Source organism: Falco cherrug, chromosome 4, assembly GCF_023634085.1.
Source record: "Falco cherrug isolate bFalChe1 chromosome 4, bFalChe1.pri, whole genome shotgun sequence".
Classification (NCBI taxonomy): domain Eukaryota; kingdom Metazoa; phylum Chordata; class Aves; order Falconiformes; family Falconidae; genus Falco; species Falco cherrug.
In genome coordinates this window covers 76041836-76068453 of record NC_073700.1, presented here as the reverse complement: position 1 = coordinate 76068453, position 26618 = coordinate 76041836, and the positions used below count along the sequence as shown (strand labels likewise).

Genomic DNA, 26618 nt, shown 5'->3' with positions numbered 1-26618 from the left:
TACATTTACTTTTACAGCATGCCGAGCATTTTTTGAGATGAGGAGATAAATGAATGCACATATACATAAAAAAACATGAATTAAGAGTTTCTGCAACGCAAAACATACTATTTCACTGACACTAAAGAAGACAATCTATTATTCCTTAGGGCAAAATCACAGAATGGCTTGGGTTGGAAGGGACCTTTAAAGCTCATCATGTCCAACCCTCCTTCCACAGGCAAAGACATCTTTCAGTACATCAGGTTCCTCAAAGCCCTGTCCAGCCTCACCTTGAACACGTCTAATCACGGGGCACCTAAAACTTCTCTGGGCAACCTGTTCCAGTGTCTCGCTGCCCTCATCATAAAAAAGGTCTTCCTTATGTCCAATCCAAATCCACCCTCTTGCAATTTAAAACCATTGCCCCTTGCCCTGTCACTACAGGCCTTGGTAAAAACTCTCTCTCCGCCCTTCTCATAAAGCCCCTGTTAAATACTGAAAGGCTGCTGCAACAAGGTCTCCCTGGAGCCTTTTCTGCTCCAGGCTGAGCCACCCCAACTCTCTCAGCCTTTCTCCAACAGGTCCACATCTTTCTTACGTTTGGGGCTCCAGAGCTGGACACAGAGCAGAGGCGAGAACTGTCCCCCTTGACAAGCTGGCCATTCTTCTTTCTACATAGCCCAGGATATGGTTGGCTTTCTGAGCTGCAAGAGCACGTTACCCACTCATGTCCAATTTTTCATCCACCAGTATCCTCAAATCCTTCTTCGCAAGGCTGTTCTCAATCCATTCATCTCCCAGTCTGTAATGACACTAAGACTGCCTCAGCCCAGGTGGAGGACCTCATGCTTAGCTTTGCAAAACGGCAAGTGAAAACTATTTTTACTAGTTCCACTTTAAATCTGGAAGACATTTAGTGGTTCTGAAGAAAACTAGCAGGTTTTAAACGTCACAGACTTCTCTGGCTTGAATTTTTAATGTAATGTAATCTTGCATGAAATATCCTTTACCCCTAAAATTTATACATGTGCGATTTCAATAACACTCCACAGAAAAGCATGCGGCATTGGGAGGAGAGAGGGAAAACAGTAAGTTTCTTGTCTGATGATGATGGTGTTGAAAACACAACTGCCTCTGTCTTTTTGAACATTTCAGAATTTCCACAGGGTTGCTCTTCAAGCAAAACAGATCTCTCTTTGCTATGTATCATTACCAACTATGGAACTACAGTAATGTGATTGGAAACATAAACTGGTTCAGCACATGTATTTGTAACCTCCAGCTTCACTATTTTCTTACTGGCATGAGTAACCTTAGCAAAGGCTACAAAACTTCAACAGTGATAACTGCAGAGAACAACTTTAAGTTTTCAGATTCCAAGGTGAAGTTAATTAAGTAGTCAGGTAACAGTAACTACATGACATCTAAACAGCAAAGCTAAAACCAAAAAAACCCCAACCAAACAAAAGAATCAACCCAAAATCACAAATAAAAAACCAAAACAAGAACTAAAAAAACACAAACAAGCTAAAAAAACCCCACCCCACTAAAAAAAAAAAAAATCACCACAAACCCTGCTAGACAAACTAGTTAATAATTAATAAACAAAGCTCTATTACTGAAATAAAAAGCAATGTAGTGGTAATCAATTACAGCAGAGGTGTCACAGACCAGTGGGTGAGAAACTGCTGAGGACAGATTAAATCAGCTGTTGGGTTAACAAGGTCTTACATAGTTTTCTAAAACCATTTCTTTATAGTTGCTCCATTAAACAAAAGCTGACAGCTGGAGAAGACACTCCCTTTTAAATGTATGTGTTTAGTTTCCTTTAGTTTCCTGGAGCGTATATGCCTGATATAACAAGCAGGTATGTGTAAACTTACATACAATATAAAACTAAGTCTAGGAAACTCAGTGTTTCTTTCAAAGAGGCCTAATCATGTACATATATGTACATACCTAGTGCGACCTAGATGTGTATGGCACAAGTTAAAATTAAAGGGAATGCATAAAACTTACTTGCTTAATTTTTCTATTTTGATTACTGATGCTATTATTATACCAGTGCCGCTGTTGTTCTTTTGGTTGTTTTTTTTTTTTTAATTTTCATTCACAATATTCTCCTGATGCATATATTTAAAAATATATATATATATATATAAATATGTCGGCACCACCAACATAATTTAGTTTTTTTAGTAGATTTCTAGGAATATTTTTATTCAGGAACAATATATTGCACTGTTAAAGTATTTTATTCTTCTGTTTAAGGACAAAATTTGTTAGAGAAGGAATTTGCTTGAATACAGGACCACAGAAAGTCTTGGAATTAAAGTTTCCAGAAGCCTCTTCTGTAAATTGGTCTCTTATTTGTAAGGACTGTCATTTTACCTTTTACACGTCCCAGGGCGGGGGGGTGGGCGGGGAAGTTGCTATAAATTCTACTACTTCACTTCTGTGTCGGCACCTCAAATAAATAAGCCACATGTTCTCAGAAGTTGAAAAATGCTGTTGTGTCCCATCTAACTAAAGCCTTCCCCCCCCCCCCCCCAAGGAAGACGAGTATTTTTTCCTGTACTCAAGATAGATTTAAGAGAAATTAATCCACCAAGCTTCATAGTGAAAATCAAAGAGATGAAAGTAAGAATAAAACATGTAAGGAAGACACAATCTCTTTCCTTGCTAACCTCCACAGCTAATAATTCTCTCAAAAGCAGTCTCTTTAGGGAACACGCTTAAATTACAGTACACCTACTGATGTTACATCTACAACTAAACCTCTTTTTCTGAAACTTGTAAGCACAGAAATGCACTCAAAGAAGAAAGCACAATCAACAATGGTTAGTAATGGGGGGGAGGGGGGGGAGACAATTTAAGCTGTGGTATTAGTGCCTTACTCTGCAGAGCCTGTTTTTGTGACTCCACGTTTCGTCTGCACTGTAAATAAAAGGCAGACTGAGCAATCGTGAATTGTCAAGGTTCTTAATGTTCAAAAGTAGCCGAAAATGCCAGTACGTGTTTAGACATGCCTGGAGAGTGACGCTGCTACTTAAATAAAACTGTTACAGTATCAAGATTCAAATTTTACTCAGAAAATCAAAATGAAAATTAGGATACGAGCTCGCGAGCATCCGGTTTCTCTCAGGACAGACGGCTCCGGACGGCGTCACCCAGCCCGGGAGCCAGGCTCCGTCGCCACGGCCCCCCAGCAGCAGCAGCACATGCTCCCGCTCCGGCCGCTCGCACTTTTTCCCTTCTGCCTTCAAGGCAGCATTCCCAGGCTACCGACACGGCGGGCAGGAGCCGGCTGAAGCCACGACATCGGGCAGCTCCAAACTTTCCACCGCCGCCGGCCGAGGGAGCCCCGCCGCCCCGGGGCTGCCGCTGCCGAGCGCCCCGCACCCGGCCGGCTTGCGGGCGAGACACCGGGACGGCGGCGGCCTCTCCCCCCCGTAAACAAGCCAGACCGGCGGCCGCCGCCTCCTACCATTACGCTTCCCCACAGCCCGCCGCCCACCGGGGCCCGCGCTGCCGAGGGCCGGCCCGACACAGGCAGCCAGCCTCGATAACCTGCTGCGTGTTTACCTCCGCTCGCCGGCGCTAACGCTGCTCTCGCCTCCCCTGCTCCGCTCCGCTCCCCCAGCCTGGCGACGGCGCCGAGGAGCTCCCGGAGCCGCCTCCCGGCCCGCCCCACCCGCGATGCGAGCGGCTGCCGACGCCCAGATGTGCAAAGCCCCCCGGCTGCGCCCGCGGCCCGATTCCTCCGGCCTCGCCCCTCACAGCCCCGCGGACCCCGCCCGAGCCTCCGCGGGCGGCGCCGGGATCGCTGCCAGCGCTGCGGGGTACTCACCGGCTCCTCACAGGGGCTCTCCTCGGCCCTTCCCGGCGCCTCCGCGCCCGCCGCCCAGCGCCTCCATTTGCTCAGCGGCTGCTCCCCTCCGCTTCTCCCGCGCCTCGCTCCTGATACGGCGCCCTCTGGAGTGCCCGCTTCGCCGGGGCTCCGGCCCGCGGGCAGCCGGGGCCGTCACTCAGCGGCTGAAGCGGTGGGGAGTGCCCGCCCGGCGGCGAGGCTCCCTCCGCGCAGGCAGGGCGCTGCGGCTGCCGCTGTGTCGCTGCTCCTTTGTTCGGCGGCGGCTCCTGGCGGCGTGGCGGCGCTGACAGCTGCCGGCGGCGCTCCTCGGGACCAGGCGGCCGCTTCACCTCAGCGCCTCCCTGCCTGCCAGCAGCGCCTCATGCTCCCGGCCCGCGCCGCTGCGCGGTCTCTCTGCTTGTTTCTCCGCCCGCGGTCAACAACCGGCGGCAGCAGCAGCAGAAGTTCAGGCCGCCGACCCGGAAACTCATCGGTAGCCGAGGCCCGCGGGGGTCCGACGGGAAGCGGATCCGCCGAGCCGGGGGAGGGAGCGGGGCGGGGCCGGGCCGGGGCGGGACGAGGGGCCTGGGTGCCGGGCGCGGCGAGAGGATGGGGCGGCAGGCGAGGCGCTGGAGGAAGGCAAGGGGGGAGCGGGCGAGCGGGGCCGGGGCGCTGCCCTTCGCCCCGATGGGGCCGTCCCGGGGACGTGGAAGCCGTTGTCGCTCCGCCAGGCTGCGGCGTGAGCACCCCTCCGGGGCCCGGCTCCAGGGCGCCACCGGGAAAGTTCGGGGGGGCGTTTCCCGGCCGTGAGGCGCCGAGCGGCGGGGGGGCTGCGGCCGGAGCGGGCGGTACGGAAGGCGCGGGGCCCCTGCCCGCTCGCCGTGCTCAGCGGTCGGCGGCCGTCTCCCTCCGTGGCGGCGGTTTCGCCTGGCCGAGGCAGCGCTGCGGGGGAGGCCGAGGCCTTCGCCGTGGCTCCCTGTGCGGGGCGGCCTCCCTCGCGGGGGTGGCGTGGCCGCGTGTCCCCGTGGGGCGGTGGGGGCCGCCCGCCGCCTCGTCCCGGCGGGTCCGGAGCTGGCGGGGGGCCGGCGGGCCGCGCTGTGGGAGGGGGCGAGGCCGGCGGCGCTGGGGGGAGCCCGTCTGAGGCGTGTTCGCTAGACCTGCCTCCCTTGGGAGGGTGACGCGTTGTTGGCACCCGGATTTGGTCAGGATCAGTTCACTGGTGGTGCCTTCTGAAGGTGGACATCTTTATTGCCCTTGCAACCCCACTCTTCTTCATCCTCTGTTTTTGTTTTCTGGAGTCATACCGTAGTTCTTAATGTGAACCAGACGTTCTCGTCCCGCTCAGGATTTAGTACAGAGCAGTGACAGAAGGAGTTCGCCCGCTGCCTGTGCCACCTGCCACCCAGGTGGCCCAGCCCTGTCTGTGCAGGATCCCTCCCGCAACCTGTGACCCAAACCCGGTATATCCTGGTACCTGTAGGGAAACCCAGGGAGCACACCTTCCTCAGCTGCCTGTAAGGGATGGTTGGTTCTTGTTGCTTTCAAAACTCCTAATATCCCGAAGTACAAGCTCTCACAAGTCAGCACCTTGCTTGTTTAACGTTTCTAGGTGCTACTGTAATGCAAATCAACAGGTATTTCTACATGGATATTATTGTTCAAGTACCACCATTAAATCCTCTAATGTATTTATCTTAACCAAAGGTGAAAATGTGCATGCTGTTACTTACGTTGGGGTTTTTTAATATGTTTTCAGGTAGTCTGATGCCAGCAAAAATACTGGACTAAGGGCACGGGACTCTGAAGACCTTTGTTTCTGCTAGAAGAGGTGAAGAAGCTAGAAACAGTAACATCCAAAATCTTTGTGGAGGGATTAAGTCTGCAAAAAGCATGTGCTTAGGGATGATATAGAATGACAGGAAGTTCATTTGCAGATGAAGCAGATGATTATCTGGAAGGTGCTAATGGCCAGACATGACCTTTCTCAAATCTGATACATGATTTAGCCTTTGGACGTTTTCCCTATCATTTTTATAAAATTTTGTGATTACTGGAATTGTCACTTGGGGTTAAACAGAAGGGTAAGCAAGCTTTTGTCTTACATCTAAAAACCTGCGTCCACTTTCTGCAAAAACTAAAGATTTATTCCTTTTAGAAGCTCTGTGTTTGAATTAATTGTGCATCAGTTTGCAGCTTCACTGAAGTAAAACTAAGTAAATTAATCCATACTATAGTTCATTTTCATCAGCTTTGTTACTTGGGCTGTAGGGAAGATGGTGTTCTACTTCTGGTGGGGGTGGCGGGCAAGCAGAATCAGGTATTTTCTTGAAATCCCTGTGGAACTCACAGAAATGGAGTACTTTGTTATGGCACATACAAATTACAGTGCCTTGTCACTTTAGAATGGTTTTCTTTTCCATTTCATATATTCTTCAGAGTCCTGAATTTCTCTGACATTATGGCTAGCTTGCAAAAAGGGGAAGATAGTTACAAAGTGGGAAAAAAATATACTTTATTTTTATTTTTAAAATGGGTTAAAGAACAAGATTATTTGTATTACATCTATGTGATATAGAATTCTCCCCTTTCATGAAAGGGAAACAGAATTATATCAGCCATTGATATTTCTTCAGCTAAAGAGCAATAAATGAATAATGCAAGGAATCAGTGGATATAAATACTGCATCCTGAACTTTATCATGCTGTTGGATTTTTTTTTAACTGAACCTTTACTTTCTGTTTATTCATTGTTTCCAGTGATAAAATAAGAAGGCGAAATGGGAAACCCAGAAAACATTGGAGATGCATATGTTGCTGTGATTCGTCCAAAAAATACTGCTAGCCTGAATTCTCGGGAATATCGAGCTAAATCCTATGAAGTAAAACTATTTAAATTTTTGTATTTATTAATGTTTTAAAAAAATTTTTACTTAAACTAGAAGAGAAAATGTGACAATAAAATATTTAAATAATTTCCATGTATGTCATATACCTACTATGCATTGCCCCATCCTTACGGTATTTGAACACTTTAAGGTTTTGTAATATATTTGTGTTTCATTTCATTTCAGGGCCTCTTGCCCTGCGGGCTGCTCATTACAAGGGTACAGCCTGGTCTTTTTCTCTTTAACCTTACTGTTATGGAGGTCATTCTGACTTTGCCGTCCTGCTCCTCCACATTCAGCACTTTCTGAATTTTGTTACTGCTTTTACAGTCATACAGTAAATAACAACAACAACAAGTTCTGTGCTTGTTTCAGTTGTACTTAAACTCCTTTGGTTTCATTATTGCTTGAAGATTTTATTGCTTGAAGTTCCCATTGAAGGCCAAAAGAAAAAAAGAAAGAAAGTTTTGCTGGAAACTAAACTGCAGGGAGGCACTGAGATAACTCAGAGCATCTTGGATTATGTATTAGAAGCCACCAAACCAATTTCACCAGCCAATCAGGGCATTAAAGGTAAAAAAAAAAAAAAAATTGTGGTTGATAGCTCTATAAAAATACTTTAAAAATTAAATGGGCATGGAAACATGCAAAAGCATGAAATTAGTTTTTAAAAAAAAGAACGAATGTTTTGAGGTTCATTAAAAAAATGCAAGCCAACTATACAGCTAAAACCATTAATTTACCTTTTTTCCTTTTATCTTTATAAAATGCTTACTAAATTATTTTTATTAAGTGAAACTTTTCTTGTCTGTACTACTTCTTCATCTCAAATTGAGGTTTGTAGCTAAAGTTCTGGTAAACTGGATTGAAGTGGCTTTTTTATCCTCAATTTCAGCTAAAACTTGACTTGAACTAGTGAATAGATTGCTTCTAAAGTCTTTTCTAAAGCCAGCATCATTCAGTAGGCAGTATCTACATGAAAATATTTCTGGCATAATTTACCACTTACAGATATAATTTGATTAGTACATTTTCTTTTTTGCTGTTGTTGCATAGCTGGTCTAGCAAAGAACCTCATGCTTGTGCTGACAAAAATTGTTTTAGCCAGCATATTTCATTTCCAGATTGGTATAAACTGTACTGACTAAAGCATGGTTTTTTGCTGTGTATCTCATCTCTGCTTTGTAAGTAAAGTTATACTAGGAGGGTTGTTAGTTCAGACAAGGCAATGCAGTGCTAACAATTTAGAAAAGGACTAGCTGGTTGCGTGGTAGAATGTTGTGGGTGGCAGTAATTGGGGCTGGATGAGGAATACCTAGTAAAAGCAAAAACTGTTTCTTCCATGGTTTAGAGAGTTTTAAATTGACTTTAACAGAGGGCTGAAGCATTAATATGCATAGCTTAGTGTGGCCACTGCTAAAGTATGCAAGTGAGATCAGAAAAGCAAACAAAATGCTGAATTCGGTAAGAGTGTAAGGGAGGATAACAAAGGAGGAAAATACTGTCATACCACTACATATAAAAAAGCATAGACCCTAACATGGAATATAGCATGCAACTATAGCACGCTTTCCCACTTCAAAAAGAATCTTGTTTAACCTAAAGATTTTGAGTGTGAATGCTATGAAAAGTCGGGGATATAGAAAAGTTGCTATGAAAAAATCAATTGCATTTTTCATGTTAATTGATATATATATATATGCATATTTATGGTCTATTTTTAAATATGTATTTAGATTTTCTTAACTTGCTTTAGATTATATATTTCATAGTTATAATTTTTTTCTTCTCAGAAATAGGGAAATTGAGTCTGGTAAGCTTTCAGATGGCAAACTCTAGGTTTTATTGGTTGGTTGGTTGGTTTTTTTTTTGTTTTGTTGGTTAATTAATTAATTTGGCTTTTTTTAATACTGTGCTAGGAAAGCGTGTAGTGTTAATGAAGAAGTTTCCTCTTGATGGAGAGAAGGCAGGCCAGGAGGCATCGCTTTACATTGTTCCAACTGTTGTGAAAGGTAACGTTGAGCATAATTTCTGAAATTGTACCCATTTTAGCAGAAGTTCAGTTGAAGTGTTATTAAGGATTTTTGTGAATATGATAATATGGCTTTTTCTGTATTTAAGCATTAAAAGTTGCATTCAAGTGGAAACCTCTCCCTGAGTACACTAAACTTGAAAAAGTTACTTAGAATTAAGGAAAAAAACCCTTGTTTTTTAATGTATTACTTTTGTTTCTGTAACAATAGTATACTTCTGTTTTAAGCTGTATTTGTTCACTTGATTATATGTAAAAACATATGCGTTAACTTGTATAGAATTTACTGAAAGCAAGTATGAGACAGATACTCTATTCAGTTCAGTGTTCTTTACTCAGAAAAGAATACTCCCTGAAGTCTGTGAACAGTTATAGCAAATAATGTCTTTAGAAGGCAAAGTAAATTGCTTGTCGGGAAAGTATTTTTTAAAAAAAAAGCCTGAAGTGGAAGTCTTTGTGCTTTTGGGGAAACTCCTTCATTTTTGCCTTACTAATAGTTTTTATGCTTAAAACCTATCAAATAAATACCATTGTGGAGATACCAGTGGCAATAAATACCTCTTCTAGTCCTGAGTCCTATTCTTCTTTTCTGGCAACAGAATACATTTTGCATTAATTTTTTAGATGAAGCTGATCACACTGATGAAATAGCAGCTGAACGCTTTTAAGGTTTTTAAGGCTGCTCTGTTGGGTTGTGAATTGTTCTGTAAGGATTGTATGTAATTTCTATCAATTGTCATTTGGAAAAAATGAAGTTATTGTAGCCAGAGTTAGAAAGTGCTCTCAAGAGCGTGTAACTGCAAAAGATGCAGAAGGGAAAATAAGGTTCTTCTCATCGATTTGTCTTCAGAGTATGCTTTCTTTTTAGATAATACGAAATACGCATACAGTCCTGGATGCCCTGTGTTCTACTGTTTACAAGACATCATGAGAGTCTGCAGTGAATCCAGCACCCATTTTGCTACGCTTACTGCAAAAATGTTAATTGCTTTGGATAAGTAAGAAATTTCATCAGTAAAAATATGTTAAAAAACAAGTTAAGATAATTTGTAGATGTAGCACATAGTTTTTATAGCATTCTTGTGATTAAGAAGGAAATCATTGTGATATCACATTATTTTGTTCTTGTTTATCAGAAACTGAAACCTTGACAGCAAATATCTAAATCTTTCTAAAAAAGTTTTTTGCAAACTCAAGAATGGTGTGCTTATCTAAATCAAGTGGCTTTTTACAGGTTCTTGCTCACAGTGAATGTTTTGTACAAGCATATACTAATGATGAATCTTTTAAAAGCGACCTTTAAAAGTATCTGCCAGTGTAGTAAAAACACCCTGTTAATTGTATAATGTTCATGCTTACCTTTAAACTAAACCTCCCTTTAGAAAGGGAGCGCATCTTCCCCAGCCATACAAATTTATTCGCAGTGGGGAGTTAACTTTCAGAAGGTGATTATTTGTTTAGTCAGATTTATAGTAGTTTGAAAATTGAATATGTGAGCAGTTTTTTGGTCTTTTTAATGTACCCTTAACAAATAAATAGCAGATATACTTACGTGTGAACTTATTTGCATTAATAAAGTTAGCTGAAAATCTTGGCTAACATGCAGAATTGTAAGTTATTAATTATAAGTTAGGCTATTATCTACAAAGATTCTGTGTGTAGGGTTTTTACAGTTTTATTGGTAGAGTCATAATATTTGCATGTATACCATCATGCCAGTTAGACTTATTTGCTGCTTAATGAATGCATTCAGACTCTAAGCTCTGCTTAAAATGTGTTACAAGCCTTACAGTTGTGCGAGAAGCCTTGGCAGTGTAATAGTAAATAGTTTATATTGATTATTCTGTATGTATGTAATCTGAAACACTTCTGAAAGATTCAAACTACTGTAACAAATTTATCTACCAACTGTTTATAGAGGAAAAGCCTGAAAATCCCTCAGGAAGGCAAGAGGGTGTTTATAGCGCAATGACCGCAATTTTACAGTCCTCCTTTCCAGTAGGACCGTGAATAAGTGAAGGAAATACAGCTTTTGCAGTACGTGATAGCTTGGAGGTGGGACTTAAAAATCCAGGCCTAAGCATACGTGGTGAACTGCAAGCCATGTTCTGCCATTCTTACACATGGTTCTGGGACAGACAAGATCCAAGTGGTCTGTCAGTGGATCTATCTTTCCAGAGCATGTACTACTTCTTCTGTATTTCCAGGCTAACTCTCTAAACGGAATTTATATGTTCCAGCAAAGCACGTGTTTATCTCAGGCTTGAGAGAAAGTACATGCAGAAACCTAAATACAAACCTGGCTTTAGACCCTTAGTTAAAATGTGCCCCATTCAACATAACACTAAAATAATTCAGCAATTTAGTGAGAATACATTTATACAAAACCTGAGATGAATAACTTGTCCTGAGCCCTGTGTTTTATGTGGCAGAAAAAAATGCAGCAAGTGTACAGTGCTGACTGCCCCCAGTAGCTCAGAGTAAGAGGGCTCTAAAGCCCTTCTGTACTGACAGTAGGGGAGCACTTAAAAGAGAATAACCAGCACAGCTTTGTGAAAAGGCAGGTGGTAGCCTATCTGAAAGAGGCTTAGCAGTTCAAAAACTGGACCTTCTGATTTTTTGTCTTTTTCCAACTCTCCCTAATGAAACACATAAGTTAGAAGACTTAAGTCAGCACAGATATTGAAACTTCAAATCATCCTTAAAAAAATGCTTTAAGTTTCAAAATGTGTATGTTGAGATTATTGAAAGTACTGAAAGTACACAAAACGGTGACGTGTTGGTGTGGTTAAGTGTTTTTTCTATAACCAATGTTACACTTAGTTTAGCTTATAATTTCCTTTTCTTAGAGTTTGTATTAGCAGGAAATGTGTCTGAGCAAATATATTTGCTTAACTATACTTGGTTAAAAAATACTGTGTTTGGGGATTAATTTAGTCTTACAAAATCGGCTGTGCAGCTTATAATTAATTGTTTTTAATTAAAATATGTGATTATCATACATGCAACCCTTACTCAAACAAAATAATGGACAGGCATGACCAAAATAGTCCTTTTCTGTCTGAAAATAAATTACTTGCGCATTCTGTCCTGCAGGTGGTTGGATGAACGGCACACCCAGTCTCACTCTATCCCAGCTTTATTCAGACCATCTCCTCTTGAGAGAATTAAAACAAATGTGATAAACCCAGCCTATGCTATAGAACCTGGTCAGACAGAGAGCTCATTACATATGGGCTATACTGCCCTGGAAATAAAAAGTAAAATGCTGGCACTGGAGAAAGCAGATACGTGTATTTATAATCCTTTGTTTGGATCTGACCTTCAGTATACCAATAGGGTAAGAATTATATTTTCGTTTTATATTTGTGGAACATACATATGTTTTCATTTTACAATTCATTCATTTATTTGATATGAGTGTGTGCTTTATGTTTGATATAATCAGATTTCTTTATTGCACACTTACTGCTAAATGGTTTTTAAAATCCTCATATTTGAACATCATTCTTGTTAATTGCAAAATGTTAGTCATAACTTGTTTCAAGAGAATATTCAGCCTGGATGGGGGATTGTTTAGGCAAATCTCAATAAGGTATTTTTTCAGTTGTGCTTTAAATTATGTCTTCACAGGTTGACAAAGTGGTAATAAATCCATACTTCGGCCTCGGAGCCCCAGACTATTCAAAGATTCAGATTCCTAAAAGAGAAAAGTGGCAACGTAGCATGAGCAGTGTCACAGAGGACAAGTATTATGTTACATTCTTTTTTCATTAATGGATATTTTTGTTTTGTTTTATTACAGTAGTACTTGGTAGACCTGGTCAGAGTGAGATTCTTCTTACCTTAGGGCTTTATTGTACAAATATTTTAAAAAAATTCTGTTTGAAGTCTGTAAGTAATGAAACACAACAATTAAAGGATGGATCAAGAAAGGTTTAAATTATAAACATTAGGGAAGCATTTCTTAGCATAATTATTACAGCTGTGGCTTGACTACTGCATGATGAAAATACTAGTTGTGTGAATACTGGCACGTTCTAGCTGCATGAGCTTCATTTTTGTTCTTCGTGTAGATCTAGTTAGTGCTATGTTTATGATTTAAAAAAAGTTGATGCTCTCAACTATTGAAATATTTCTGATCTGTGTTTTCCTCTTGTTTCCCCTTCTAATTCATAGAGAACACCAGTGGGTAGATGATTTCCCTCTTCACCGCAGTGCTTGTGAAGGCGACTCTGATTTACTAAGCCACCTTCTGGATAAAAAGTTTTCTGTTAATCAGTTAGATAGTGACCACTGGGCTCCTATTCATTATGCATGCTGGTGAGTCAAATTAATATAGTTGCCAGTCAAATGCACGCTTGTTATCATGATTCTTTATCACTAATCATTTATGTAACTTGTCATATAGACACAAAAATAAGTAATAAAAAAAACCTCTAGACTTGTTACACTTTGACTCTAATATATGTTAGTGTTACCTTCTGAAGAGAAAGATTGCTTCAGGTTTTGAGGTAATTTCAGTTTGAATGGTTTCAGAGGAGACCAGGTGTGGAAATCAAATCATCAAACACTTATCTATAGCCTCTTGTATCTGTCCTGAAACATGTGTTCTAGTTCCTGTTGGAGACATTGGGTCTGGTTTAGTGTGGTAACTTTCACAGTCTTTGTTCATTAAAGGCTCTGAGCAGTTTTACAGCACAGCCATAGCTGAGCTGAGCACATTTTGATGATGGTCAGGCTTTGAGTGGGAAGCTGGACTAGGTGACCTACAGAGGTCAACTTCTCTGATGTTTTAATGAGATATGATGTTTTAATCTGTAAGTGCTTGAGAGCTTTCCTCAGTTGTAAAAATGCTTTTATTTTATGCAAGTTAGTCTTTTGTATTTATAGTAGTGTCTGATGATATGAATAACATCAAAATCAAACTTGGCTATAAAAAAAATAGTTGATTTGTAGTGTTTCAGAAAGCTTACATAAACAGTATACGCAAGATTTACCAGTTATCAGCATGAGGCTTAAGAGTCCTCAGGATCCATCTGCATGACAATCAGAAGCTTTACTCTGGTTCTCACACAGAGTATTTTTTTTTTCAGGCAAGGCTGAATTATGTTTTGCCATGACTGAATTGCTACAACTACCCAAAATTAGCTAGTTTAACGTAAGGTTCGGTTTGTCTGTAATTAATCCAATAAACGGTTACTAGACCAATGGTTACCAAAATGGTGCAGAACTGATACTAATTTCTGAAAATATTAATGTTGCATTGTCTTTGGTGTCCTTTCAAACCTAAAAACTTGAGCATGGGAATACTTTTCCATATTTAGAACTATCTGGAAAAAAAGATTTTATTTTACATTTGCTGTGTCTGTTCTGCTTTAAAACCTGTCTACAGGTATGGAAAAGTTGAAGCCACTCGAATGCTCTTGGAGAAAGGGAAATGCAATCCAAATCTTTTGAATGGCCAACTTAGCTCTCCTCTTCATTTTGCTGCTGGAGGTGGGCATGCTGAAATAGTACAAATTCTGCTAAATCATCCGGAAATCGACAGAGTGAGTTCTATTTGTGTATAGAAACAGAAGTTTTAGCAACAGTTTCTAGCTTGTGTGTGTGTGAGATATCTTGTGTCGAGATCATGATGTGTAAACATAATGATGCTATTGAGAGATTACCAAAGAATGGTTAATTATCTTCTGTTACCTCTACTTTCCCATTGTGTATCAATTAGATGTTTGAACTGTAGGATCAAGGATTTTAATTATCTCAAAAAATGTGTACATGCTTTACCTATCTCCAGTGAAAACAATGTATTACCAGTGTTTCTGTTTCTGTTTGTAGCATATTACTGATCAACAAGGAAGATCTCCGCTGAATGTCTGTGAAGAGAACAAACAAAATGAGTGGGAAGAAACTGCAAAACTGCTGAAGGAAGCCATAAATAAACCTGTATGAGTTTATTTTCAAAATAGTTTCAAGTTTATATTTAATTTACTCACAAACTTGTAGAAGAGCTAGGCTGACATAGCTGCTATTGGAAATGTGCAGTATACTGAAATTGTTAGTGTAAATATTGACAAACTAACGTTTTGTCTCTAAATGTTTCTGTCTATATTGCTCGAGAAATATATGCAAGACTTTAAACATGATTTTTAAATTTACTTGTAGAAGTATCAATAATGTCAGCTACTGATTTTTTGTCTGCTTTTGATCATATAACCATCAGCTTGCTTTGTGCGGTGGCATCCTTAGAAGGAGCGTTCAGCTGGCTAAATGTAGGGTTCTACAAAATAAGCTTTACATCAGTTAGTCAGCGTAGGCTTCCTTGGCAGTCAGTGGAGATCGAGCTAGGATAGTAAATAAAGCGTACGATGTGATTCCTCTAGTTCTGAAGTAGATTTAGAATCAGCCAAATGATACAAAACCGCTTGTTGCGTTTCTTTGACTTCAGATGCAACTTGTATCTCTGTAGGCAGGTGGCAGTAAACCTGTTGATTTTTCAAGATGTTTTAAATTATTTTCATTTCAGTCTATATGAATGAGTTTTCCAAAATAATTAATGAAGGGAATTGACCTCCTTTATTTTAGGGGTCTTATTATGCAGTTGGTCAAATGGCAGAAACATTTAACCTGTTAGATGAAAACAAGACATTTCATGGATTTATGACTTGTGTGTATATGCTTTAGGCATCTGTTTTACATAGAATTACGTCTCACAGGAGGCATACTCCGGGCCCATATGCAATTCAGTGAAAGCTGTGGGAGTTCTGAAGGGGAAAGTTATTTATTAGTAGTAATATTATAGAAGTGCTAAAAGACCTTAGTGAAATTGTACTCTTGTTGTACTGGGGTCTGCATAAAGGGTGGTTCTTCCGTCTGAAAAGTAAGTCTTTAGTAGAGACTGATGAGGGGAATCATTCATAACCTGTGAGTTAACAGTGAGGTAGACGTTTCAGGACATGCATAGGCGCTTGAGCCCAAATCCCTTGGGGAACTTCTAAGTGCCTGCTTACCTTTGAGTTCAACAGAAGTGAAGTCCTCAAAGTATCAATAAGATCTTTCTTGGGGTTATTGTGGTAAGCAGCACAGTGTAAGAATTTGCATAGGACATGAAACAAGCAGTTTTGATAAATAGTAAATCTGCAGGAGTTGTTCTTTTTCTCAACAGTATGGATTAATTGCTTAATTATGGTAAAATTGCTTTTCAGAAGCACCAATATATTTGTTTAATATGTTTAAATTTTTATGTAGTATGAAAAAGCACGAATTTATCGTATGGATGGGTCATACCGCTCTGTGGAGTTGAAACATGGAAACAATACTACTGTACAGCAGATAATGGAGGGAATGCGTTTGTCTCAAGAAACTCAGCAGTACTTCACTATCTGGATCTGTTCTGAGAACCTCAGTAAGTAACAAGGAAGATCATTATACTCGAGAGCTTGTAATGTTTTTTTTAATTTCTGCTTGCCTTTAGAAAAAATAGTATTTCCTTAGGAAAACAGGAAACATCCTCTCTCACAGTTCTGTATTAACCTCTTTCCATCAGCTTTTAAAAGACATCCTTTACAAGTTAATTCGTACTTAGACTGTCTGTTGATACACTTTGCCCCTGCCAGACCCTCTGTAATGCCTGTAGGTCTCATTCTTTCTATCTTTTGCATAGGGAGTGAGACCAGGTTTTCTATTCCCTCTGCTTAAGCTTTCCTCCAGTAGATCAACTGCCAGCTTTTACAGCCTGGTGTCTCCAAACTGTGCTTTCACAGCTATAGAAAGCTTCTCCAGTTTAGGTTTTTGGGTACTTGCAATAGTCTGACCCTGTGTCACTGTGGCATCTAGAATGTACTTCATCTAGATGAAGATGAGGCTAGTCCAGGCTGCCTTTCTGTTACAAGGCACATTTGCTGTCATAGTCCTTACTGCTAACTTACCCTGATTTTAGTAGTATTTTTCTTCCCAGAGCATCTGAAATTGGATGCATGTAGTTGTGTTTACCAATATTTAATCTATTTAAAACTAGTAATTAAAGTAAAGCTGATAAATATTTTTTCATTAGGTCCTTTAATGATATGAATTTTCATGTGATTTGCACCAAAATGATTTTTGATAAACAAGTTTTCAGATATATTTGGTGGAAGGAAATTCTGATGCAAAACATAATTACATTTGCTGTATGTTTTGGTATTTATGATCTAAATAAAAAGTATATTTATAGTTGTAATTTGAGATGTAGCAAAAGGTAAGTAGGACCACAAAAGTGATTGTGTTTTGTCAGAAAACATAGTAAACAGTACTGCTGGAACAAGAAAGCTATGGGATACATTATAATGGATTTACAAAGCATAATTCAGGTCTGGTAGGATACTGTGTTGCAAGTGCCATTAACACAGAAGCCTTGCATTTAAATTTTTATTTACTATTGTCAATCTTCCACTACAGTGGCATTGTTATTTTTTCTTTTTATCTATAAATTTTGCAGGATATCTGTTCTTCATTCTTTTAAAATCTTTTTCTCCCAGTGTCACGCCATTTGCCTTTTTACTTTGCTGTATGCCGCATGGCTACTGTAACCCCCAGTTAAACATAGATGTTAATGTCTGGAGGAAAAGGAAGTTTTTGGGTGTTGAAGTCTCCCTGCTTGTGCCTTTTCTAAATACATATGTCGTGTTTTACTGAAATCATTGAAGTATTACCCTTGCATTTGAGGGGAAGAGCTCACTACATTGTTTAAAACCAAGTAATTATCTAGATACTTTGCCATAGTTTGAAAATGTCAGCTGCTGATTCACAGCTTCAAACAACTACTGGACAAATTTAATTATAAAAAGTATTTATTGCAGTTTGTGTACAACTGTAAAGCCTGTAGTTTTCTTGTTTGTAGGACAGATAACACTTTTCTGTGTTTGAAAGTAAGATGGATAAGTTGAGTGAACAGATTATTCTCAGTGAAAAGATGTTGCGCTGTTACATGTCCTTTGAAATTTTTCATATAATGTGAAATGTCACAGTGTAAAAGCCAGAGCAGCGAGGGTGAGGCAGACACAGCCTTCTAGTTCCTCACTACTAGGAAACAGCCAAGCAATAATCACAAGGACAGGCAGGGTAAGTGAATAAGCATAACTGAAGGTTTGGACCTCTAGTACATAGTAAAACTGTAGTAAAAAGCTCTGTATTAATTTCTCAGCTCTCATATACACAGGAGAACATGAAGCATTGAATGACTGTAGCCTGTTAAGAATAAAGACATTTTACAGATTTTTTTTAAAAAAAAGCCTGTTCTGAAAAGTTCATGGTTTATATATATATCCAAAAATGGCAGATGTGTTTATAAGATAAGCTATATCTGTATTTCTCTGTCAGAAATAAGATCACTGGACTTTGTATTTCTCCCATAATAATTGAAACAACAGTCTCTAATGTTTTATTATTGCATTCTTAAGGTCTGTGTTGGTATTCCATTAAATTTTTAAATACCACTTCACTCTTGAGAAGCTGAAAATAACAGAGGTTCACCAGTAGTGCATTTAGTGAGTTGATGTTGAGAGTTTTGTCAATAAATCCATATTTTCAAAACCTTTTTTTATGGCAGTTTAGAAAACACAGGGGAAAATGTTTGTTAATGAGCCCTTAGTTTCAGATACTCTGGTTTTGGTGCAGCATTTAATCATATACATATATATGTGTGTGTGTATATATGGGGGGGTGCTGGGTTATTCTGTTTATCTAAAACCAAAATCTCTTATTTTTCAGGCCTCCAGCTGAAGCCATATCACAAGCCTTTGCAGCATATTCGAGATTGGCCTGAAATATTCACTGAACTGACAAACTTGGATCCTCAAAGGGAAACTTCACAGCTTTTCCTGAGAAGAGATGTGAGACTTCCACTGGAAATAGAAAAAAAGGTCTGCACTTGGAAGTGATGGCATGAAATCATGGTCAGAGTCAGAATGCTTTGACTATCAACACTCAGTGGGTTTAATGACTGGAGTAATTTCCAAACTTACTTAAACCTGACCTCTCCTCTCCTTTTTTGTACTAGTTTGAGTCTTCAGGTTCTTCTCTCTTTCCTTCCTGCCTTCCCCGCCACGGTTTGGTTTGTCATAAGTCGTGTGTCTCAGTCTTTATCTGTCTGTCATACAGCTAAAGACAACCTGCCCAGTTTTCTTTCTCTTCCTGTGCTGTGATTTTTAAGATATATTAATTGCTCAATTTCTATGGGATTATTTAGATATATTATTCAAAATAGATTAATGGGAGAAAAAAGCCCACAGACGTCAGTATTTCTGTGAACCTTTTGATTGGGCATGGTATGCTAGTCACCTTTAATTTGTGTGTTAGGTCAGTGAAGTGTTGAACTAAACCAATGAACGTATCATTTTTTCTATTACAACACATTACTAAAATGTACACTTCAGTCAGGATCACACCTTTGTCGTCTGTCTCTGAATCAGTGAGAAAATCTAGTTATAGTTTCTAGGCTTATTTTCTTTTACAAAGAAATCATATTATTTAAATTTTTTTGATAGATTGAAGATCCATTGGCTATTCTTATCCTTTTTGATGAAGCCAGATATAATTTACTGAAAGGTTTCTATACATCACCTGATGCCAAGTTGATCACACTGGCAAGCCTGCTTCTACAAATAGTCTATGGAAATTACGAGAGCAAGAAGCACAAACAGGGCTTTCTAAAGTAAGTATGTGTGTTTAAAACTTAAATCATGCTTTTAGATTAAGTATTTTTAGATAGCACTTACTATGGAACTCTTGATTTTTAGGTATGATATATTTATTATTTTTCTTCATCACTGAGGTCTAGTTCAGAGTAATCACATAACCCTCACAGCGTTAATAGAACCTGGACAGGGGTCTTAAAAATGTATTAATCTTAATCATTGCAATCCCAGGCAGAGGGATGGAGGTCCTGTATTCTGAGTCTATATAACTCTATACTGAGATACAGTAATACCAAAATGAGTAATAGTATTCATGTGAATGAAGGGTTTTGATGGGACTGAGACTTTGGACAATGCTCAATTAACTTCTTACTGTGTCCAGTTATTCCATCTTGTGGGATTGGCTTTCCTCCCTCTTTGAAGAGCACAGACCATGCAGAGATATTACTTCTGTTCTCTCATTTGTAGTGAGCAGCTGTACTAAGTTGGTCAGAAACATAGCACCAGTAGGGCTCTGCCAGATGGTGCTTTCCCCTCCCCTTCTCTCTGCTTGCCAGCACAACAGTAGCTGAGCTGTTCTGAGATACGACTTTTTCTTCCCACATACATTTCTGCAGCAGCATCTGAGCCCACCGGGATTCCAGTTCTCTACTGTGTGTACCTTCACTCCACCCCCTACCATCTCCACCTCAGTTCATTCATGTAACAGCAGCTGTGCTATTCTCAAACACTACGATACTTCTCATCTCCTGTCATTCACATCATCAACTGAGCTGTCTTGGTTTCCTTTCTTTTGGTTGTGTTCTCCGCCATCAGTGAATCAGGGTGCATTTTCTGCTATAGTTACTCTGATATAAGTGTGGGCTGCCTCTGGAAGGGCCGACTGCGCTTGCTCATTCCTTTCCCTTCATTCTGTCAGGTGTAGAGGCTATACCATCACAGAGTGAGCTAGGTGAATGAGCTCACTGGAAGGGTTTGGGGTTTGGGTGGGGTGTTCAGTAGGTTCAGCTGTTGACCCATCTTGTCCCAGAGTTACACAGTTGGCAGACTGAGCATAAGGAGAACTGGGTTTAAGTGGGACTGCCTACCTGCAGGAGTGTGCAGTTAAATGCAGCTGGGGTTAACACAAAACTACCCCCTGCTGAATCCCAGCAGCTGCAGGGCACTGGTCCTCTCCATGCTGAGGCAAATCGGGAATGGGGTTCTGAGTTGATCCTGCTCCATGGAAGTGTTTGACTCTGTAGACAGGACTACTTGGAAAGAGAGTTTAGGCCAGATAAAGAGCCTCCTGGGCATCTGGGCATGTTTTCCATCCATATTCAAATTTTGATCTTGGAAAGTATCTCAGCTTGTTCTTCTCCAGACAGATGAAGAGGTTTATATTCTGATTCTTTTTGTCGTTGACATAAACGCTTTATTAAAAGACCGGTCATTTCAAAAATGTATCCAGGCTTTTGTTTGTTTCAGAGTATCCTTGACTTTAAAGATTAAGTTGCATTGTCGTGTGCAGGGTTTTTTCTTGATAGATCACATGTGCAGTTACTGACATAGTTGTATGACTAGATTTTGAGACTACCTTAATTGTGCATAAAAGCAAACTAGTAAAGGCTTCCCTTTAGTGTTTTTTGTTTGCTAACATTTCCTCTCCCTGCTGTGTCCATGATGCATGACACGAAGTGTGTAACACAAAGCTGGATCTCCATTAATTGAGAATTACACTATATCATATCTTAGGAAGCCTTAGCTTACATTTCAGGAAAGCTTCTCACCTGATGAGGCAAAGTAGAGTAGGAGGTGACTGTCTAGCTCAATATGTGACTCGAAGATAGAAATTGTCAGACGTGTTCTTTCTCCTTGCTTTTTTCAGTGAAGAAAAACTTTTTTTTCTGCTTTGTTTTTCTCTTAGTGAAGAAAACCTTAAATCTATAGTACCAATCACTAAACTAAAAAGTAAAGCTCCTCATTGGACAAACAGGATACTTCATGAATACAAGGTAAGATAAATAATCAAGTAGTAGAAAATCCTGTCTTAAACATTTTTGGACTGTTTGGTTGTCAGTTAATTAAAAAAAAGACTGGTATATAAAGCTAGAAATGTGTGTGTTCTGAATTTTTGGGATGGGTTGTTGGAATGCTGTTTTTCTTGTACAGTTACAGTTGATCTGTTTCTTAAAAGTATAATTGTCACCTGTTAATTTATCTTCAGTGTCAACTGTGTATTGGGGATACTGCCAATTCAGACATACATGTAAAAAAATCTACTCTGACTTATTTTCACATGTTTGTAGCGACAGATCCACAGTCCTTTTTGCCAGTGTAACTTGTATGTTAGGGATCTGATAGTGCTACTGATGTGAGCATGTGTATCTGCACACACAAGCTCCTTTGACCAGAGCAGTTAATTGAGCAAAATTTTTAAATGTGGACTTGGGATGCTTCTGTAAAATTAGACATCTAACTGAGGGCTGTGGATTCCAGCCTGGGTCATAGGCACCTGAAGGTTAAATTCGTGAACTTCATAAAAAATTATGGAAAAAGTGAGGTGTGTCAGAGGGAGAACTGTACCGGCTGACATGCATCAGTAAAGGTAGCTGCCAGGAAACACTGCAGAGGCACCCAGGGAATGTTTTCAGGCCTTGGCTGTCTTCTGAGGTTACTTAAAACCAAACTTTCTCTTGGTACCTACACTGTTTTTGTCAGAAACCAGCAGATCATTCCTGTTCTTTCCAGTACAGATGAATGAGAGGATGATGGTGGTCTTTCTAAGACTGTGGGCATAGCAGCATAGTCTCTGCTCTTTCTTGTATCACATAATATGTAGGAATAAACATAGCTTTCTTGACTTCAGTTCTTAGGCCATTATTGGGGTGCAGGGGATGGGGGGAGGGGAAAAGAGTTTCAATCTTTTGTTCCAAAAATACTCATATATTTTACGTTTTTAAAATAGCTGTGTAGAATTCAGGTAAGCTGTAACGCAGAGTGTGGATCCAGCGAGGTTGGTCCCATACACTATACCCACAGTCATGGTCCCCTGACTGTTGAAGATGTGCTCTCTTTTATGCCTGTGCCGCCTTATCTTGCACGTGGCCCAGCCAAGTTTTCTGCTTGTTACTGTACCTTACACCAGTATATTTTGAGGCAGGAACACTTGCAATCCTTCGTTGCGACTGTTTCACACTGCTGAAGAAGGCGAAACAGAAGCCTGTCTCATTGTGAATGAAGACTCCACTAAAGAAAAGAAATCTGCACCTCTGTTTTGCTTAGAAAAGAAAAAAGAAAATCCATGTTTTTTGGGGGAAGGTACTTGCTCATCTTACGATGCCTCACTGGATCGGACCCCTTAAAGGAGGAAGAATGCTTAGTTTTAAGTGATGCGTTTAATGTCAGATGAGTGCGTAGGTGCTTATCCCTGATGAGCTGATCATATTTCTGAGAGAGGCAAAACTGGGGGGCCCTGCACAGGTGAGGTGTCTGTGGCTCAGATTTCTGAGGCTCATACAGGTATCTGCTTTCTGCCTCAGTCTTTTTTGACATTTGGGCCTTTCTGTTGCTCTGGGGTTTAGAGTAGCAAGACAGTTGCTGGGAAGGCACTTCGGGAATACTAGTTCAGTGAGAATTCCTCGAAATAGTGGATTTTCTTCCAATAGCCACAACTATTTGGGAAGACTTGTTGATTGCCATCGTTCCTTTATTTCTAGAACCTCAGCACCAGTGAAGGTGTAAGTAAAGAGATGCATCACCTTCAGCGCATGTTCTTGCAGAATTGCTGGGAAGTTCCTACTTACGGAGCGGCTTTTTTCACAGGACAGATATTCACCAAAGCAAGTTCAAGTAGCCATAAAGTCATCAAAGTGTACGTAGGAGTAAATGTAAAAGGGCTGCACCTCCTCAACATGGAAACGAAGGTCAGCTTAAGTGAATTGCCAGTGTTAACTGTTAAGCTTAATTCTGTTATCTTGAATTCTTTGTGCTAGTAGTCATTTCATGTCCAGCTGTTTAGTTAAACTTGACTGTGAAGATTTCTAAGATTTTATAAGACATACTAACTGAAAGCCTTGTAATTTTCCACTTCACTACTTCATAAGCTACAATTAGATTGTGGAACATTCTGTTCTAAGTCAGAATCCTGTCTAAGTGAATGAAGGAAAGTTCAGTTTGTAAGTATGGAGAATATTTTCTGAGTGACAGTTTCCTACATTTCACTGTAGGCTTTACTCCTCAGCCTAAAGTATGGTTGCTTTATGTGGCAGTTGGGAGATGGAGATACGTGTTTTCAAATCCATAGTCTGGAAAATAAAATGAGCTTTATTGTGCATACCAAACAGGTAAGCATTGTCATTTTTCATCCTTTATGCTCAATTATTGTTTCCTAAACTGGATACGTTCCTCTTCTCATTTGAGATTGACCACCCTTGTACAGTATAAAAGAAGCCCAAGCCAAGCCCCCACAAAAATGATCTTAAAAATTTCTTTTTAGTATTGCAGAATGGTGCTTATTTTCCTAGCACGTGAAGCCTTTAGGGTTCAAAATACATAAAATGCATTTGTCATCATTAAACTTTTTTTTTTAAAATTGAAACTGTTTGTTGCATGTGTCCAATCCCTCAGACTCTAAGGGTAATTCCAAATATGATGCGAATCACAGAGTTGGAGCTGGTAACTTTGCTCTCAAACCTGGCAGGGTTTGATATTGAGTAAAACTAAGGGTCTGTGAAGGCAGTGTTAGAAAGCAACTTCACTGCAGTTGCTACCAGCAACTGTGATAGTGTTTGTGGATGTCTGATAGAAAACGCCTGTTTTACTCATGGTCTGCGTCAGTGGTAAGATGCCATGCTAACATGTGTTCTGATGAAATTACAGCTTTGAGTACCTTGCATACTTTGACCGTACTTGCCTTTGATTCTGTTATATTAAGGTGGTTACAGGGGAACTGTTTGAAGGTTTTGAGAAACACTTTCTGATGGCTGAGAAAAATCCAGGGTTTATTTTCCTGATTTCTAAAGTGATGCAGCTTTTATCTTACTATTTTTATCTACTTTGATCTGTCATATACTTGATTGTGTCATGGTTCTGAAATGCTGATAGAATTTAATTGTATACCTTTATATAGGCAGGTCTCGTCGTAAAGCTTCTGATGAAATTAAATGGCCAGTTAATGCCAAGTGAACGAAGTGAATGATGGAAATGAACAATAGTTACAAAACAACATCTGATGGCTAAGCAAAAAAATTACTTCTCATCACAGCAGAAGACTTCCATGTACATGAATTTTACACAATAGAAAAGTCAATTTGTACAGTTTTTTAACTTTGTACAGAAGCTGCATGGTTTATTTTTTTAAAAAAATTGTACAACATATCTATTATTTTTATAAGTATTTTTGTGTTTCATATATAAGCTATTGTAGGGCTTGAGCTTACCCAATAAAGCTAATGAAATGTAAATGGTTTACCAAGTTGGACGAGCATGAATCAAGTAAGGCTTTTGTTCCCGGAGGACTATGGGACTGACAGTGCCATTAAGCAAGTCTCAGTTAACCTGTTTACCTTTCATGTTATTCTGTGGAACATTAAGGAGGTTGTATATGTTAACAGTATTGTGTAGACACACTTTATTTTTAAGGTATTGTTGATAAGTGTGCTTAAAAGACCAGTCAGACCTTCAAGCGACTACTTTGGGTAAACCATTCTTATGGGTTTCTGACAAATGTTATAACTGGCTTTATTTTTACTTGTAACTTTCTCATACTTTGTATTCATATTTATTCTAAAATATTGCATGAGGATGTCAAAAGGGAAATACTTAAAAACATTCAGAAGCCATATAAATGTTTAGCATGCTTGGGTTTTTTAAAGAATGTTTTTTACTTTTGCTGTGCAATATAAAATATGTCTATGGAAGAGGGGGAGAAACAGATTTACTTACAAATTAGTCTTACTCAGAGGACTTCAGAAAGTTTAATAAATCTTACCCTGGATTGCAACACATAAGCAGTAATGAAAACTCATATAGGAGATACTAAGTTATTTCTGTTAAACTAATTTTCTTACTGATTGATTACTTGAGTTTCTTGAGACTACAAGCAGTGCAGAGTGCAGGAATGAAGATTTATATTGCAAGGAAGCTGGATAAGCATTTTGCCTGCTCTTTGCAGAGTCAGGATTGGATCTCAACCAGTTGGGTCCCAAGTGTAAGGTGGGAGCCTATGAAGTCTGAAACATATCCTCCTATGTTAAAACAGTATCCGTAAGACAAATCTTGTAAAATTTCTGGTTGTATTTCAGGGTTTTAAGTGCACTTGACTATTTCTTCCGTGTAAACTGCATGCTAGAACAGTGTGCAATATTTTGTAAAGAAGTTTTTTTAAAAATAAAAATTAGCACTTGCTTCTTAAGTTTTCAAATAAAAGTTAATATGAATGTTAGGAACTGTGCTGTTGTGTAGTGACTTTACTCATACCTTACTACTATTAAGCACAGTTTAAGAAATAAAGTAGTAAGCAGTTAAAAAAGTGAACAGGAGACATAATTTGTAATCTTAGCAAGTTATACTTTTCTAATTAAACTTCACAGGCATAAATAATGGTAAATCTTCATGGGTTGTTGTATTTTATTTAAGGTAAATAACGCAATAGTCAGGTCCTTCATAGCGCATCCTTGTTATCACTTGGCACTGCTATCAGAAATATACTTCACATAGTACTGCGTTAGAAAACTAGAGGAAAAACATTAAAATGTACATCAGTTGGATATTTAACAATACTATTAATATGCCTTATTGCTGTATAGTTCTTTCTGCTGAATTCTTATTTATTACTAAATAAATTGTTTGCAACAAGTCATGTTTGTTGGTTTTATTATTGCAGCCAGCATGGAAGTGCCATCAGTCTTACCAAGCAGGTGTTCTTACCAAAGGGCAGTATTTTGTAACAGGCTCATCTATGCAAGGTATGTAGGAAGATCATCAGAGAGGATCATCGGGAGGCTCCCATGGCAACTACAAATTAAGACAGCACACAGTGGGAAACCACTCGGGCGTTCATCAAGGGAACTGAAGACTGCTCGTCATGGCAAACCAGAAATTGGCAGATGTAGTGTGTCAGTGGAGGGCATTAAGTAGCGAGAGCTCATTTAAGGCAGTCCTAGCAAGCTTCTTGCAGCTGGGTGCGTAGGAGTTTCCACTATTGCTGCGAGAAG

At 39.8% G+C, this 26618-nt stretch overlaps 2 protein-coding genes across 11 annotated transcripts in view; one reads left to right on the top strand and one right to left on the bottom strand.

Moving 5' to 3' along the window:
• The window catches only part of ANKIB1 (ankyrin repeat and IBR domain containing 1), a 92226-nt gene extending 88255 nt beyond the window's left edge, over positions 1 to 3971 (bottom strand). For 4 of the 5 annotated variants that reach the window (XM_055706762.1, XM_055706765.1, XM_055706764.1 and 1 more), the window contains exon 1: positions 3833 to 3971. The gene's annotated coding sequence lies outside the window, so the exon portion shown is untranslated. Of the gene's footprint in view, positions 1 to 3567; positions 3674 to 3832 lie in introns of those variants that run through there. The other variant, XM_055706763.1, reaches the window with a different exon arrangement.
• A 219-nt stretch (positions 3972 to 4190) lies between these two features.
• KRIT1 (KRIT1 ankyrin repeat containing) lies at positions 4191 to 26261 on the top strand. 6 transcript variants are annotated; one of them, XM_055706770.1, is made up of 18 exons: positions 4191 to 4325; positions 5589 to 5660; positions 6590 to 6711; positions 7131 to 7290; positions 8637 to 8729; positions 9618 to 9747; positions 11846 to 12089; positions 12383 to 12498; positions 12929 to 13072; positions 14145 to 14301; positions 14588 to 14695; positions 15998 to 16154; positions 18497 to 18648; positions 19273 to 19439; positions 21329 to 21416; positions 23121 to 23327; positions 23631 to 23747; positions 24533 to 26261. In XM_055706770.1, the coding sequence occupies exons 3-18, from the start codon at positions 6610 to 6612 to the stop codon at positions 24599 to 24601; spliced, it is 2211 nt and encodes a 736-aa protein (XP_055562745.1). In that variant the 5' UTR covers positions 4191 to 4325; positions 5589 to 5660; positions 6590 to 6609; the 3' UTR covers positions 24602 to 26261. The 6 variants fall into 6 exon arrangements, with proteins under 6 accessions (XP_055562745.1, XP_055562747.1, XP_055562743.1 ...); XM_055706772.1 differs by having other exon boundaries at positions 5589 to 5913; XM_055706768.1 differs by lacking the exon at positions 4191 to 4325 and adding an exon at positions 4392 to 4471.
• The last annotated feature ends 357 nt before the right edge of the window (positions 26262 to 26618 follow it).